Source organism: Falco biarmicus, chromosome 7, assembly GCF_023638135.1.
Source record: "Falco biarmicus isolate bFalBia1 chromosome 7, bFalBia1.pri, whole genome shotgun sequence".
In the NCBI taxonomy this organism is placed as follows: Eukaryota; Metazoa; Chordata; class Aves; order Falconiformes; family Falconidae; genus Falco; species Falco biarmicus.
In genome coordinates this window covers 56,217,147-56,230,523 of record NC_079294.1, presented here as the reverse complement: position 1 = coordinate 56,230,523, position 13,377 = coordinate 56,217,147, and the positions used below count along the sequence as shown (strand labels likewise).

Genomic DNA, 13,377 nt, shown 5'->3' with positions numbered 1-13,377 from the left:
AGTGCACACAATTCCATGCTATGCCAAGCTAAAGACATTTGGACCTTCAAAATGTTTTTTTTTTTTTTTCCCCTGTTGTTTTTTTTTTTTCCCCCTGGATAATTCATGATATCTTTTATCAAGCACTGCGGTTAGTAGAGCCCATAGCACAAAATCCTACACTATGCATCCCACTACCTTTCTCTGTCCTTCCTCTTCGTACTGTTGACAAGCATGCCCAGAGTCACCAGCTTTGCTGCCCAAGTACCTGATAGCTCCTTCACATTCTGCAAGGAAATAAATGTGGGGACTATCCTAATAAATTTTAACATTTTTGAACTTTCAGAAACACCCTGTGTGTTCTGAAACTTAGTGCTGTAGAAAAAATACTAGCAATTTAATTTACAGAAAGAAAATACATCGTAATGTACAAAAAACTAAGCAGCGGCAACTATGTTCATACAGACCTACAAGACACATCACCTTTTAAATTCTGGTATTATGAAGTCAAGGCTTCTTTAAAGGTATATGTAACTAAGCTGATATCCATCTTCAAAGTAATCATGCTTTCAGTCCATTCTCAACAATAATATTTTTAAACATGGTGTTTTGGAATAAACTCAAGAAAAAGCTGGAGTGAATTTCAAGGCTTGAGTGCTGCTGCCATCTACATGGCAGGAAGACTATAAACCAAACCAAACAAAAACGGGTATGTTGCATTTGCTGGGCAGGGCTGTAGGTCTGTTTGCCAGTGTGATTATAGAAAATAAAGTTCTGAAACTGAACAGAATTGCTTGTTACCCTCAGTTTCTGTGTGGAAAATCATTAATGATTTAGAGTTCAATTTCCCCAGGACCTTATTATCAAGAAATTTATGCATTATTTAAATACAATTTGAGAATAAGTAAGGAAAATATTATTATTTTGCTGGTGCTGGGTATTGTTTATGTTTTTTCTGCTGAATATCGAGCTTTCAAACAGTAAAAAAAAAAAATATTAAAAAAAAATCTCCCAGTTACTGTACAAAGAGAGGGAGTAATGTATATTATGAAATGACATATACTACTTACTCCAGTGATGCTATTTTTCACAGTTACCTTGTTGAGGGTATTGCCAGAAGAAGAAAACCAGCTTTTATCCCTATGTTTGCAAGACACAATGTAAATTCAGGCTGCTGTCTTCTCAAGCTAAGGTTTCTAAGAATACATGAAAGAAAAAGGTAAGTGCAATCATATCTGTACTGTGTAAGAATTTTATGAAATGCACAGTCCACTATACAAAACTGCAGATGTTTGTTAAGTTTCATAATGTTTAATATTGTTTAGCAACTTGCATGGCTTCACCTTGACGGCTGTATTTGTACTTGCCCATCACCATCACACCACATCGAGGACACTCAGATTCATCGGAAGGTGGGGAAGGGTGTCTTTTTGTGACGTGCCTCTGTCCTGCAGCACAGCTCACAGACACACTTTAGACTTTCCAGCAGGTGTCATTCAAGAAACAAACTTCCCATGGTCCCCAATAAGACAATTCTGGTTTATTGTGTGAATTTGATGTTGCGTCTGAGTTCAGTATTACTTCTTCAAGAATAAGATTGATGAATTTTCACTTTGGGGATCTATGAATTCAAATTATAACCCAACTCAAACTCTAGTAATAATTCGAAGAGCTGTGCCTAGCAGTTCAGACTGTGTATCCTATGAGAAAGAAAAAAGGGGAAGACCAGCCCTTGAAATCCCTCTGCATCCTCTTCTCATGCAAGAAGAACGGCCTGCAAAATTCAGCTGAAATATCCACTGTGAGAAGCAGGACTGTCTTCACAGATCCCTCCATCAGGAATCTGCATGCAATGCTGTTCAGCACTGGCACGATGACTTTGAGATTGGTGCTGGAGCTCACTCACGGCCCTAGTCTGCCTTCAGCAAACACGCTCTTCCAAAAGGAGTAAAAACCTGGGAAGAGGTAATGCTGCGTATTGAACCTGTCCTGTTCTTTGCTGAATTTTCGACACTTCACCTCAGTCACACTTGCAAAATCGTTTCCCCTGCTAGATTTCTGGGGTTGTCTGGAGCTTGTAGCCCTGTTATACAGTGATTTTGTTAAAGTATCTCTTTTTTTAAAGAAACACTGGATCTCATATATATATATTTCAAGTTCCGTGCCAGCTTGCTTTCAGAACATCTTTCACTGGACTGAGAAAAAGCACTGCTTAACAAAATGCAACCCAAGACTGGAAGCAGTTAATATCAATGATCAGATTTAAAATATGCTGATATCACAAGAGATTTCAAAAAATAATGTTTAGATTTCGAGCCATAAATTAATAGCTCAAAGTTTAGGGATGTTCCCAGGCAGGAATCTAGGTGAGTGACCATTTAGCAAGTATGAGTAATTTGGAAAACTCACTATCCCTCAAATCAAAGAGATGTCAATGAGTTTTGGTTTGGGCTTCTACTAAAGGATCAGTAACTTTTTTTTTTTTTAAATAATATAAAGAATTTTGCGGATAATATAAAAAGATGCCTATAGGATTTGAAAGCTGTAAATCTGTGTTCAATAAAGATCCCTGCATATAGCACCCTAAAATTCTAATTTCGTGCTGAGATAACGCTGATGTACGTGTACGTTGTCCCACACCCACATGGTATCTCTGCCTTCCTCCTACCCTTGCTTGCTCGTTCCTCCTCTGCTCCTTGCGCCGAGGCCAGTGCTTGTCTTGATGTGGCCTGGTCATACAAGAATTAGTGCACATCTAAGTGAGGAGACATAGAAGCACATGGCTGGAGTGGGGAGAATTTGTCCCGGCTATGAAACCACAACTTGAGCCACACAGTTTATTGGACCCTGTGACTTCTGGATAAAGAAAATAGAAAAAAAAGAAATCTTGTTCATTAAGTGGTTTAGGTATTAATGATTTTTTTACCCTATATCTAAAATTTAGACAACCACTCTAAAATATTAACATATTATTCTTTTTGACAGGATTCCTTCAGTGTAACACAATAGAAAAATATATTCTTAATTACTGCAACTTCGTTGTAAAATCAATCTCCATAAGCATGAATACAGCGGTACATCAGACTGCATTAGTATAGAAATGCTTCTTCAATTATGACTTACAAGAAACAATTGCAGGAGGTTAATATGTATTTTTGTATATGGCTCTAAAATTGTCACTTTGATGCAAAAAGATTGTTCGAAGCAAGGGTTCATCTTGAGCATATACTGTAAAGTTGGTTGTTTGAAAGACATCCAGACCACATGGGAAATATATTTGCTTTACTGGGAAATAAATGTACCTAATAAAAAAAGTTCTTTGCCTTACCTTACTGATACTGTAATTATAATTAGCACAAAGCACGCACAAGCATGTGCCAAACACCAGTCATCACCGCACAAACCGTTCCAAAGGGCTGTCTGTATTGGCAGCCTGCTGATGTGCACTGCTTTGCAGAATTAAAGACAAGCAATCAAATATTGTGTTGCACAAATGTAATTGCTACTATAGCAGTGCTGGGTGTTAGGGACAACGCCAAATCCTTGAGCTATGAGACCTCTCTGAACACATCAGGTTTTAAAATACCTACTAGAAATAGTTTTAAGGAGATTTGTTCCCCTGGCACTCAGAACAGTGTAGGCCCAAGTGAGCAGGTGCTGACACAGAGCCGGAATGTTTGTTGTGAAGGGAAATGGACTTTTCGGTGCCAGTAGAAGACTAGAGGTGACTGTTGACAAGGACGTGTGCCAAAGGAGACAGCAAGGTCCATCCTTTGTTTGGCATTTCTTTTACTGTCTGCAAGGTTCCTGTAGTGTTAGCAAATTCCTGTAGTTAGATTTGCAATTTTATTTTTACCTTCTTGATGTTTGCATCTCTGATTGAACGATCAAAGTTTAGAAGAGGATGTATGCCAGCTTAAGACACGTTCTGCTCTCAGTTGCATTGTACAAGTTAAATAAGTAAATGAAATTACTCCAGACATCCAGTACAATGAAGCCATAACTCTCCACACCCAGACTGTTTGGTTACCACAACTCAAATACAAACAAAAGGTACGTTTTACATAGGAAAATGCCTTCTAAGAATAAGGAAAATTGTTTCTGAAAAATAACAGATGCGTAAAAAACAGCGACTTTACTGCAAAAAGATGTCATTTTTCTGCATGTTATTGAAAATTATGGAAAAGTAAAGTTAAATATCTTCTCTGGATTGCAACTAATTTTAATGAATTATTTCACTGAATAAAACCTGAAATCCGCATTTGCAGGTCCTTCCTTTCAATGTTTCCGAAGACCTCACTGCCATACACTGCACTTAGAGATACGGACACAAGGAATATAAAAAAGCAGAAGAAAGAAGATTTCGTGTCTGTCTCAAGCCACAGTAGGGCAACAGCAACCTGGTTTGTCACTCCTGCAGCCGTGACTTTTCCCCACAAGCAAGAAAGAGATTCATTGCCAGAGGATCTTTCCGCACTGAAGAAATCTTCACTTTCCTAGTTACGTGACAATTAGGAAGGATAACATCACACCACGATTTCCACCACAGATCCAGAAAAGTCCCTTTGACTCCATTAGTGCTCTGACTGTTGGTACTACGAAAAGTGAGCTTACTGCTCTAAGTGGCTGTTATTTGTCAAACCAGCATAAATTCCCCAGCATGTAAGGTGATAAATGAGTCTAATAAGCTGCAAATATTCTTCAAACATAATCATATATTTTTTTTTAAAGATAAAAATGTATAGCTGCTTTTCCCAATGAGCACAAACAGAAATTCAATGAAGTATATAATTTCAGAAGAGGACTCCAATGGGCTTCTCCAACTTCATTTTGGTACTGCATTTCTACAGATGATGGTGATGGCAGTTTTTATAGAAGAGGAAAATTTACATCCTAGACATGACCAGACTTATAATCAACTTCCCTTGCTCTCCTGTGCACAGAACGGTCTTTGTATTTTAGATGTTTCTAAGTATTCCATGTTTACTTCAAAATGTGCATTCTTCCCTTAAATGCAAACAAACATTCTAATTATTTCAAGCACATTTAGTTTCGCTGAGTATTAAAATGTTATTGGTAACAAAAGTCAGAAGCAAGGAGAGATAAAAATTTAAATTTGGTATATGTAAAAGAATATTAAAATTGATGCAAAGCTTTTATGGTCAATCAAAGTTGTAAGATTTGGTATCACTACATAAACTAGTGAAAAGCATCTAAAAATAAAAAGTTGATATTTTCTATGTTAGAACTATCTAAATTTAATTGAATAAATATAAATCCATTAGAAATGGAAGTGTGAACTGAAGCCAATAAATCAGCAAAACGAAGTTGATCTTACGGAAGGTATTTCTTCTGAAAATGAATTGTTAAAGGTACACAATAATAAATACAACTGGCTGTTTCATGGCCACACCACATATATCCTATTTCTTGGCTGGTCTTGTGCATCTTCTAGTTCTTTCGGCTATGCAGGTTTTTCTAACACACCTTACAGGAGCACACCTTAGATATCCAGGGATGTGGCTTCATGTCATCTGGAAAAGAAAGGTATTCATCTGGCTTAATGATTTTACAGTTTGAAGTAACAGGCAAGATTTTGTTTTTTAAAAATAAGTTATTTTAGCATTTTTCTGTAGAGTAATAAAATGTATAATTTTGTAATGGAATGAAAACTTCCAGCACCAACATGCTACTGTTAAAAAATTACACGAATTACCTCCAGAAGACTGTTTAAAATTATAAATTGCTGTACTCCAAGAGGCAATATGGAACCCAAAACAGCTCAAGAGAATGTATGGTGTTCCTCAAAACTTTTCCCCTGAACAGTCTTCTCCTTCTTCCTTTTTTTGTTTTAAAGGAAAACATTCCAGTGGATCAACAGAAAGATAATTTCTGTTTTATGTTAATAGACTGTTTATGTTTTCTCTGCAAATATAATTTTCTGACAGCAGAAATAATTCTACAATAGCCGTTCAGAGAAGTAAATAAGGTATTATATTTTAATTCTGTCATGGCTTATTAGAATTCCACATAAAAGCACCCTCAATCATCAGTTTTTAGCTTCATGACTTCTTATTTGACATATGTATGGTAATATATACAATCTGAATTTTAAATATTACTTGTATTAGAAACACTGCTTAAAGAGGTACAGCACCTTTCATGAGTCCATGAACGCTGAGAAAGCAGCACACACTCTTTTTTCCCAGTCTAACGGACATCTTGCAAATTTATCACATTATCTATCATCTTTCCGTCTAGCTGTGTCCTAGACACAGAGATACACATTTTCTTGATGTCCACCATGTAGCCTTCTGGTTTTAACAGTTTGATTTACTATTTTAAAAAACCAAAGCAAAACCCATGAGTCATGTTACTAGTAACCCAGGATGCTGACAAGATGTGGCACTACCTCTGCTGCAGTGAAATTCCTACGGATTCACCTGTGCCTACATTGGAAATTTGAGAAATTCTTTCTGGAAGAATTCCTAGGCACTAGCATTTTATACGCAGCTGCTGAGCAGTAAGGGCTGTCAGTGTCTGTGACCAGTGGGGATGCCCATGTATTGTATCTTCTTCATACATCATCATCATCATCACCATCGACTTCCAGCGCTCCATTCCTGAATCAGTCCTCATTTACCGCTGCTGACTTTTTGTGATGATGAAAATAGAGAAAATCATGCTTTTCTAGGGTGCTTCATACTTAGAAATTTATTGAATATTTACTTTTACATTCTGTGTACTGATCAACAGCCATATAGGTGACAGAGTGCTGATTTAAATAACATACTCTTCAGTGGATGGAACTTGGAGCTGGTGAGTATCTGACAGGGTAATTATAACTTGCCTGATGCAAGATACTCACAATTTTAGTGCTGTATTTTTAGGCACACTGTGGCTAACAATCTGTTGTTCTTGACACATTCCCAGGTCTATTTGCTGCAGTTGTGTCTCTCACAGACTGTACTTCAGGGGCAGGCAGAGATCTTTCCCATCTCTACGCTAAGGCCTATCTAGGACAAGCAACTAAGCAAGACGGTGAAAACTGCTTGGATTTTCACTAGTATCTGTTACACACCCAGAATTACATTCTGTCCTGAAGAGTCAAAAAATGAAGAGGGAAAAATTTAATATGAGCAATTGTTGGAGTGAAGGGATGGGAGAAACCACGAGCTGTGGAAGGGACCAGCTTACTCAGGCAGGGTCGAGCTCTCTGGCTACGCAAGGCCATAAGCTCACAGGGTTCTCACCATTTACATGGGTTTCATCCAAAAGACAGAAAACACTCTGTAATTTCCATCTACAGCTTCCATCTCAATCTTCCATTAGGGAGGCTCAATTTCCTTCTAGTACCAAGTGAAGTGATAGTCTAACGCCTAGTCAACTACAATATTTCTGTTGGAGTAAAGGAGAGGCAAGAAGTATCTGTGCCTACATTGTTTCTTGTGACTTCAGCTCAAATCCAGTCCTTTTCCTCATAAAAGCTATACTTGCAGAACCCTCTGGTGGGACTGCACCGCCTCTGAAAGGTAAGACACCTCAAGCTGTGCCAAGTTCTGTTACCATCCTCTCAGATTTTGACTCACAAACTTCAGAGCATCTTCAATCCCCTTAAAACCCATCTCAAGCAGCTCCCTTTGGACAAGAGGACCTGCCCTCTGGAGGTGTGAATTTTCCACCATTGTTTGTACAAGAACGCTCACGTGAATAGCTCAGACCCCTAAGTCTAACTCATAGATCCATGTTCATTCAGTTTCAGCCTCTTTCTCAGTTTCCCTACATGTGGAAAATCTGTCTGATAAAATGGAAAACACTGCTGGGAATCTTTATTTATATTAAAGAGGCACTCTGAGGGATAGTGAATTATTTACAGGAGGTTGATATGATTAAAAGTCAAGTTCTACAAAAAGCTGTTGTAATTCTTATCTGATTATTATGTTCAAGGCCAGACCAGAGACAAGTTGGAAAAGCCAAGGCTTTGCATGTTGAACAGAAGTAGTCCTCAGCATGTGGGGAAAATGGCAGTGATAAACCTACTATTAGGCATCTGGGAGAGAAGCCCAGCATCTCCTCTGTGTGTGGGCTAAAATAGACACGAGCCACTATCACAGATAATGGCAGCTTGTAGGCACATGAAGGGAGCAACTAAAATCCATTTCACTTAGACAAGAAAACGCACTCTGATATTTACCTGTGTCCATCACATGTGAAAAGTGTTTACTGTGAATTATCCAAGAGAAAAGTGCAGGCTGAGGGGTTTCATTACCTATCTGACAGTAGTTCAGATCACACATTGAACGCAAGAAATCACAGGTAAATCTCAGATTGGTGTCTTGGGTAGTCAAATGGATTCCTGCTATTCATGTAAAGTATATGCCTTTTTCTACAACTGCTGGAGGCCCGCATCCGGAGCAGTGGGAACATGTGCAGACACATAGAAAACGTGAGAGTAAAATAAGCAGAGTAAGATTTGTGTGGTTTTAGAAAATTAAGATCACTTTGAAAATAACTCTCAGTCTCATGTCAAGGTTAGAGACTGCACCTTGCACTGTTAGCAAATACAATGCACAGCTATGTCTGCTAAGGGCTGCTCTACAGCCTGCCTGATTGCGGTAGTTGTAATGAAGAACCCTTTCTAGGAATAGCTGGAATCCCTTGCAGGTACGTTGTCCTATTTTCACCTTTTCCTCATTCGAAAAGGTAGTAAAACAATATATTTTTTAACATCAGTTTTGCATACATGACAATGTATTGTAAGTGAAGCACAAGAGACTCTGCATAACACACATACAGACTTTTAAATAAAAACTTTTAAATGAAGTTTGTAAGTTTGCCCAGACTTTGAATATGTGCAATAGATTCTAAAGTCAATGCTGACCTCCCAGGCACTCTCAGATTCCGAGATACGATTCAAAGTTCAAACACCTGAGAAACACTAGAGAAAATCATAGCCAACTGAATGTCATATTATTGTTTCAATGCTTGCTACTAAAAGTAAATGGTAAGTTTTAAGTAAATGTATTGTGTTACCAAATCTTTCCTTTCAAACAAACACTTCTGTCAGAAGTGTCTTAATTTCTTATCACAGAATTTCATCCGCACAAGGAGCAATAAATAATTCATGTTCCTAGCTCTTTGTTGTGTGTCCCTGAACTGCACAGAGCTGGAAGGCTGACAGCTGTGTCAGGACAAGCACCAAAGATCTGACATGACAAGTGACTAACAAGTTTCTTTCAGTCTATAGTGAAAGAAGACAATGGCATAAAGTGCAAAAACGAAATCCTGAAACAAAATGAAACTGTTTCTTTCTCTTTACCTAAGTGTTTGCTATGAGCTTATTTCCGACCCATAACCTCTGGTCATTTTATAGTACTGCCCAACCCCCTTTACTCCTCACATTCGCCTGGCCATTTACGCCTGTCCACGGATCAATATGAGCAATTCTTGGAGAAATACGATGTCTCCATGACAACCAAGCCACAAATTCTCAGTGGAAAGCAGTGAGACCAGTAGTGAAATCTCCTGAGGTTTTCAGACCTATAAGACAAGATGTCTTAAAATGCAGGAATGGACAGAAACAAAAGCCAGAGTAATTCATTGTTTATTACTAGTTTAATGATGTCAGATGGACCGAATGGAACTCAGTTTTTAAGTTTAGATGCTTTATCAACATGTATTTTTGCCAGTCAATATTCACCTCCTGACAGGCTTTTATTCTTTCCATTACTTCATACAGACATGCAGAGTGCAGAATTGGAAATTCACGTTCCTGTCCAAATGTGTACACTTGGCCACATGGAATTAATTTAAGGTTAAAATTAATGCTGTCTTTAAGGTACATTCATTCCCACCTGAACACTTTAGTGCCACCTTGTTTTAACTCTTTCTCACTTCAGAACAGATCAGAACTGGGACAATCCACATTTTTGCCCATAATGGTTGCTGAAGGGACCACAGACAGTTTCCGAAGGAGGTGCGACGCACCACCGACCATAGGTGCGCTGTGGATCAAACCCGACCCCTTCCTGAGTAGATTATCTATTTCTTTCTAAATCTCACACTAGTTTCTGCTGTACAGCTCGAGTCAAGCCTAGGTGGCTTTCAAACGAGTACAGATTTACAATTCATTGCTTTCAATTATTCTAACATATACTGGTGCTCATTTCCGTGGAAAAGATGAAAAGAGAATGTAGTTTGAATCCAGTATATCACAGCGGTTGAACTCCCAAGGAATCCTGGAGGAGTGGAGCGTGCTGAAATATAATCCCCCAGACATGGGTCCTATCTGGGTTCTGAGATGACTTAGGGGACCTGACATGGATTTCAGACTGCACCCTTTGACTGAAAATTAAATCTCAGCAGCGTTCCTTGGGGAAGGATCAGGGGACTGTTGGCAGCTGCCCCCTGTCAGCACAGGCTGCAAGATTTGGAAATCTCTTAACTAAGCTGACAGGCCGCAGAGACGATGAATCAAAAATATGATACACGGATCAGCACACAAAGATGCAAGAGGGTACGCAGGAACCAGATAAAGCGGGGAAGGAAAATATCAAGTGAAGAAAGATGTTTAACTCTTTCACTAATGAGGACTACATGCAGGTTACGTATATGGTGTATGTGGGTCAAGCTCAGAGTTTGCTTAAAAGATCTTAGTATTTAGTCACACAGAGTGTTTTTAATCAGCTGTGACTCGATACACTTTATATTTAATTGTTTCCCTTTGGGATTAATCTAATAAATTTTGTAGATGTTCCATAACGAGAAAGATAATGAAACTACATGAAGATAAATCTTTTAGTCACCAAAAAGGATGCACTTTATGGATGTTCCTGTATTTAGCTGAATCAATGTTAAGAGCCATTAAAATGAAATAATGATTCTGAGCTGATTTAAAGAAAAGAATCAAGCTATTTAACGCCACCAATTTGCTTTCCTCCAGAGATACGGCGTTTGAATGTCTGCCGCTACATTCAACTGCAGTATATGCGGTCCTTCTAATTTTTCATAATCTCATGCTACCTTCAAGGGTCAGACATTGTACATATATTAAGTAAGCACTGTAGTCCAAAACTAATTATAATGAACTAGTAGTGTCAGCTTTCTTTTTGGTCATAAAGCCTTTATCCTTTCTAAGACCTGAATTCTTGATGAAAGAGAAAAGGATAACAGCTCCACACTGTGACCCCTGGAGGTGACCATTAATTTGACATTGCAGCTGCTAAAAAGGAAACAGCATTACAATGTGCTTTTTTTACAGACCCAAAAGCTGTGTCAGATTTATCGCTTGATACTTGGTGACTGTCTTTAAATGCCTCTCACCTGGACTCTCAGGCTCTTCCAGGACACATCTGTCAGGCGCATCCTCCACGTCTTGGAAGTTTGCCGAGGTGGAGCTCCTTTCATGCTTCGGCGCACTGACTGGAGCAATAAAGAACAAAAACAGGGGGAGGGAGAAATGTAATGTATTCAGAAACAAACACCCCTTGACTTTCTGCAGTGCTTTCACTGCTGAAGACATAATTTGTAAACACGAATAACAGACTGAAATAAAACAGAAACTCAAAGTACTTCTATGCAACATAGCACAGCTGAAAAATCTATAGACAAGAATTCATTCAGGGAGAAGTTTGCGGTGTCAGCTTAAAGGTGATCCTTTTCAAGTTAAAACCCAGGTTTTTCTCTTAGAATTCTAAAATAATAAAATAATTCAGAAGCCATAAAAAAGTGCTTGTCTGTTTCACCAAAGAAGCCAGTAAACAATACAAAAGATCAATTAGGTGGTTTTGTAATTACTAGAGTCATTCACTAGGGAGAGAAATGGTGTTCATTTTAAGATGAAAGTACGTTGTATATAACAAACAAGAATGTGTAATAAAAATATTGATATTCCAAAGTACAGTAAAAACCAGACTGAGCTGCAGTTTAGAGATTACCAAATTTGATTTCTTCTTTTACTTAATTGCTCAAAACATTTTCATTTCAGAGCAGGAAAATATTTTCATGGAAACAATGGTCTGTGTATGACTTTTTAATTCCCTTGGCTTTTGAACAAATCCCACAGAAGTTTTCCTTGAACAGGAGAGACGTATTTCCCTTGTCAATGCCCATTTCCTTCTCTTCTGCTCCATATCTCCATATGGAGCCACAAATACAGCTTGAAGATAAAGTAGAATTCTTAAACAATATAATACAGAATAGCACAGTAAAGAAGAGATCTCAATTTTTCAGTGCCATTAAAGCTCCCAGATGATCCCATTTCTTAAGAAAATAGTGGTCACTAGAAAATACTAGATTTTTTTCCAATATCTAGAAAACTAAGCAAGGCTCCAAACTTCTATATGGATGGGGATACTAATGGCTAGATACAATCTCAGCGTAGTTTTGTCCTGTTTTCCAAATAAGAAATTTGTTCCCTTATAACTTTTGATGGGTTCTTTTTTTTTTTTTTTTTTTTTAATAGATGAATATTTGCTGAAGGATTACTGAACTTAAACACCCATCTAAATTTTCCAGAACTATAAGTGAATCAGCAAGGCCTCAGGGCATTATTCAGACAGGAAGAGCTCAAAAGACACATATTCCACTCCAGTGCTCTGCGCTTTCCATCGGTTTGCAGCTATTGATCCCAGGTCGCCAAAAGGTTCCATCATTCTTGACTCTTGCATCTACACAGAGTCCGTTTGAAGCAATCAGGGCTTCAATACAGTTGGGGGATTAGATCCTTGAAAATGCAATATTAAAACGTAATAAATAATAAAATCTATGATAATGACACCATGCATTTCACCTGAAAAAAAAGCACTACATTTTGCTTAAAAAATCTGCCTTGGATGGCGACTAACTAGTATATAAAACCCTGCTCAGGTAGAGCAGGAACACTTAAATTTCTGAGCTCACAAAAAGCCAGTGGACTTGTATCAATGGTCATCTTATCCACATGAAGAGGAATTTTAGTCCTTGTCTCTGCCAAGGAAACACTGACATGATAATCTGCATGAGTTGAGTTGACACGGAAGAACAACTTACAATAAATAGCAAATGTTCATGTTCACGCATGAAAACGCTACAATACGTGCAGGAAGAAATGTTTTCAAAGAAATCTGTGCTTTTCTCCGATTTTCACAACATTTAAATAATTTTCAAATATACAAACTGAAGGCCAGGATTCCCACTTCAAAAAAGAAAAACTGGAAAATACAAGTGTGCACGTTATATTCTTTAAAACATTGTTTTGTGCCAAATTTATTACAACATTCTTTCTGAAACAGTTCTTCCCACTAAGCGGTTGGCTCCACTGTGCTGAGTGATAGATTGAGTCATTACAGCTGCATGAATTTAAAAGTCAAAACTACTCTGAAGAAGAACAATAGGAAAATTTCTAAAAGAGTATATTGT

The 13,377-nt window shown here is 38.0% G+C and overlaps 1 protein-coding gene across 1 annotated transcript in view; it reads right to left on the bottom strand.

Annotated features, from left to right (window-relative positions):
• Positions 1 to 3,251: 3,251 nt before the first annotated feature.
• The window catches only part of WDR72 (WD repeat domain 72), a 129,418-nt gene continuing 119,292 nt past the window's right edge, over positions 3,252 to 13,377 (bottom strand). Inside the window, exons 19-20 of the mRNA XM_056347661.1 lie at positions 11,302 to 11,400; positions 3,252 to 5,513 (exon numbers count right to left, since the gene is read on the bottom strand). Coding sequence (XP_056203636.1) covers positions 5,458 to 5,513; positions 11,302 to 11,400 — 155 coding nt within the window. The 3' untranslated portion in view covers positions 3,252 to 5,457. The remainder of the gene's footprint in view (positions 5,514 to 11,301; positions 11,401 to 13,377) is intronic.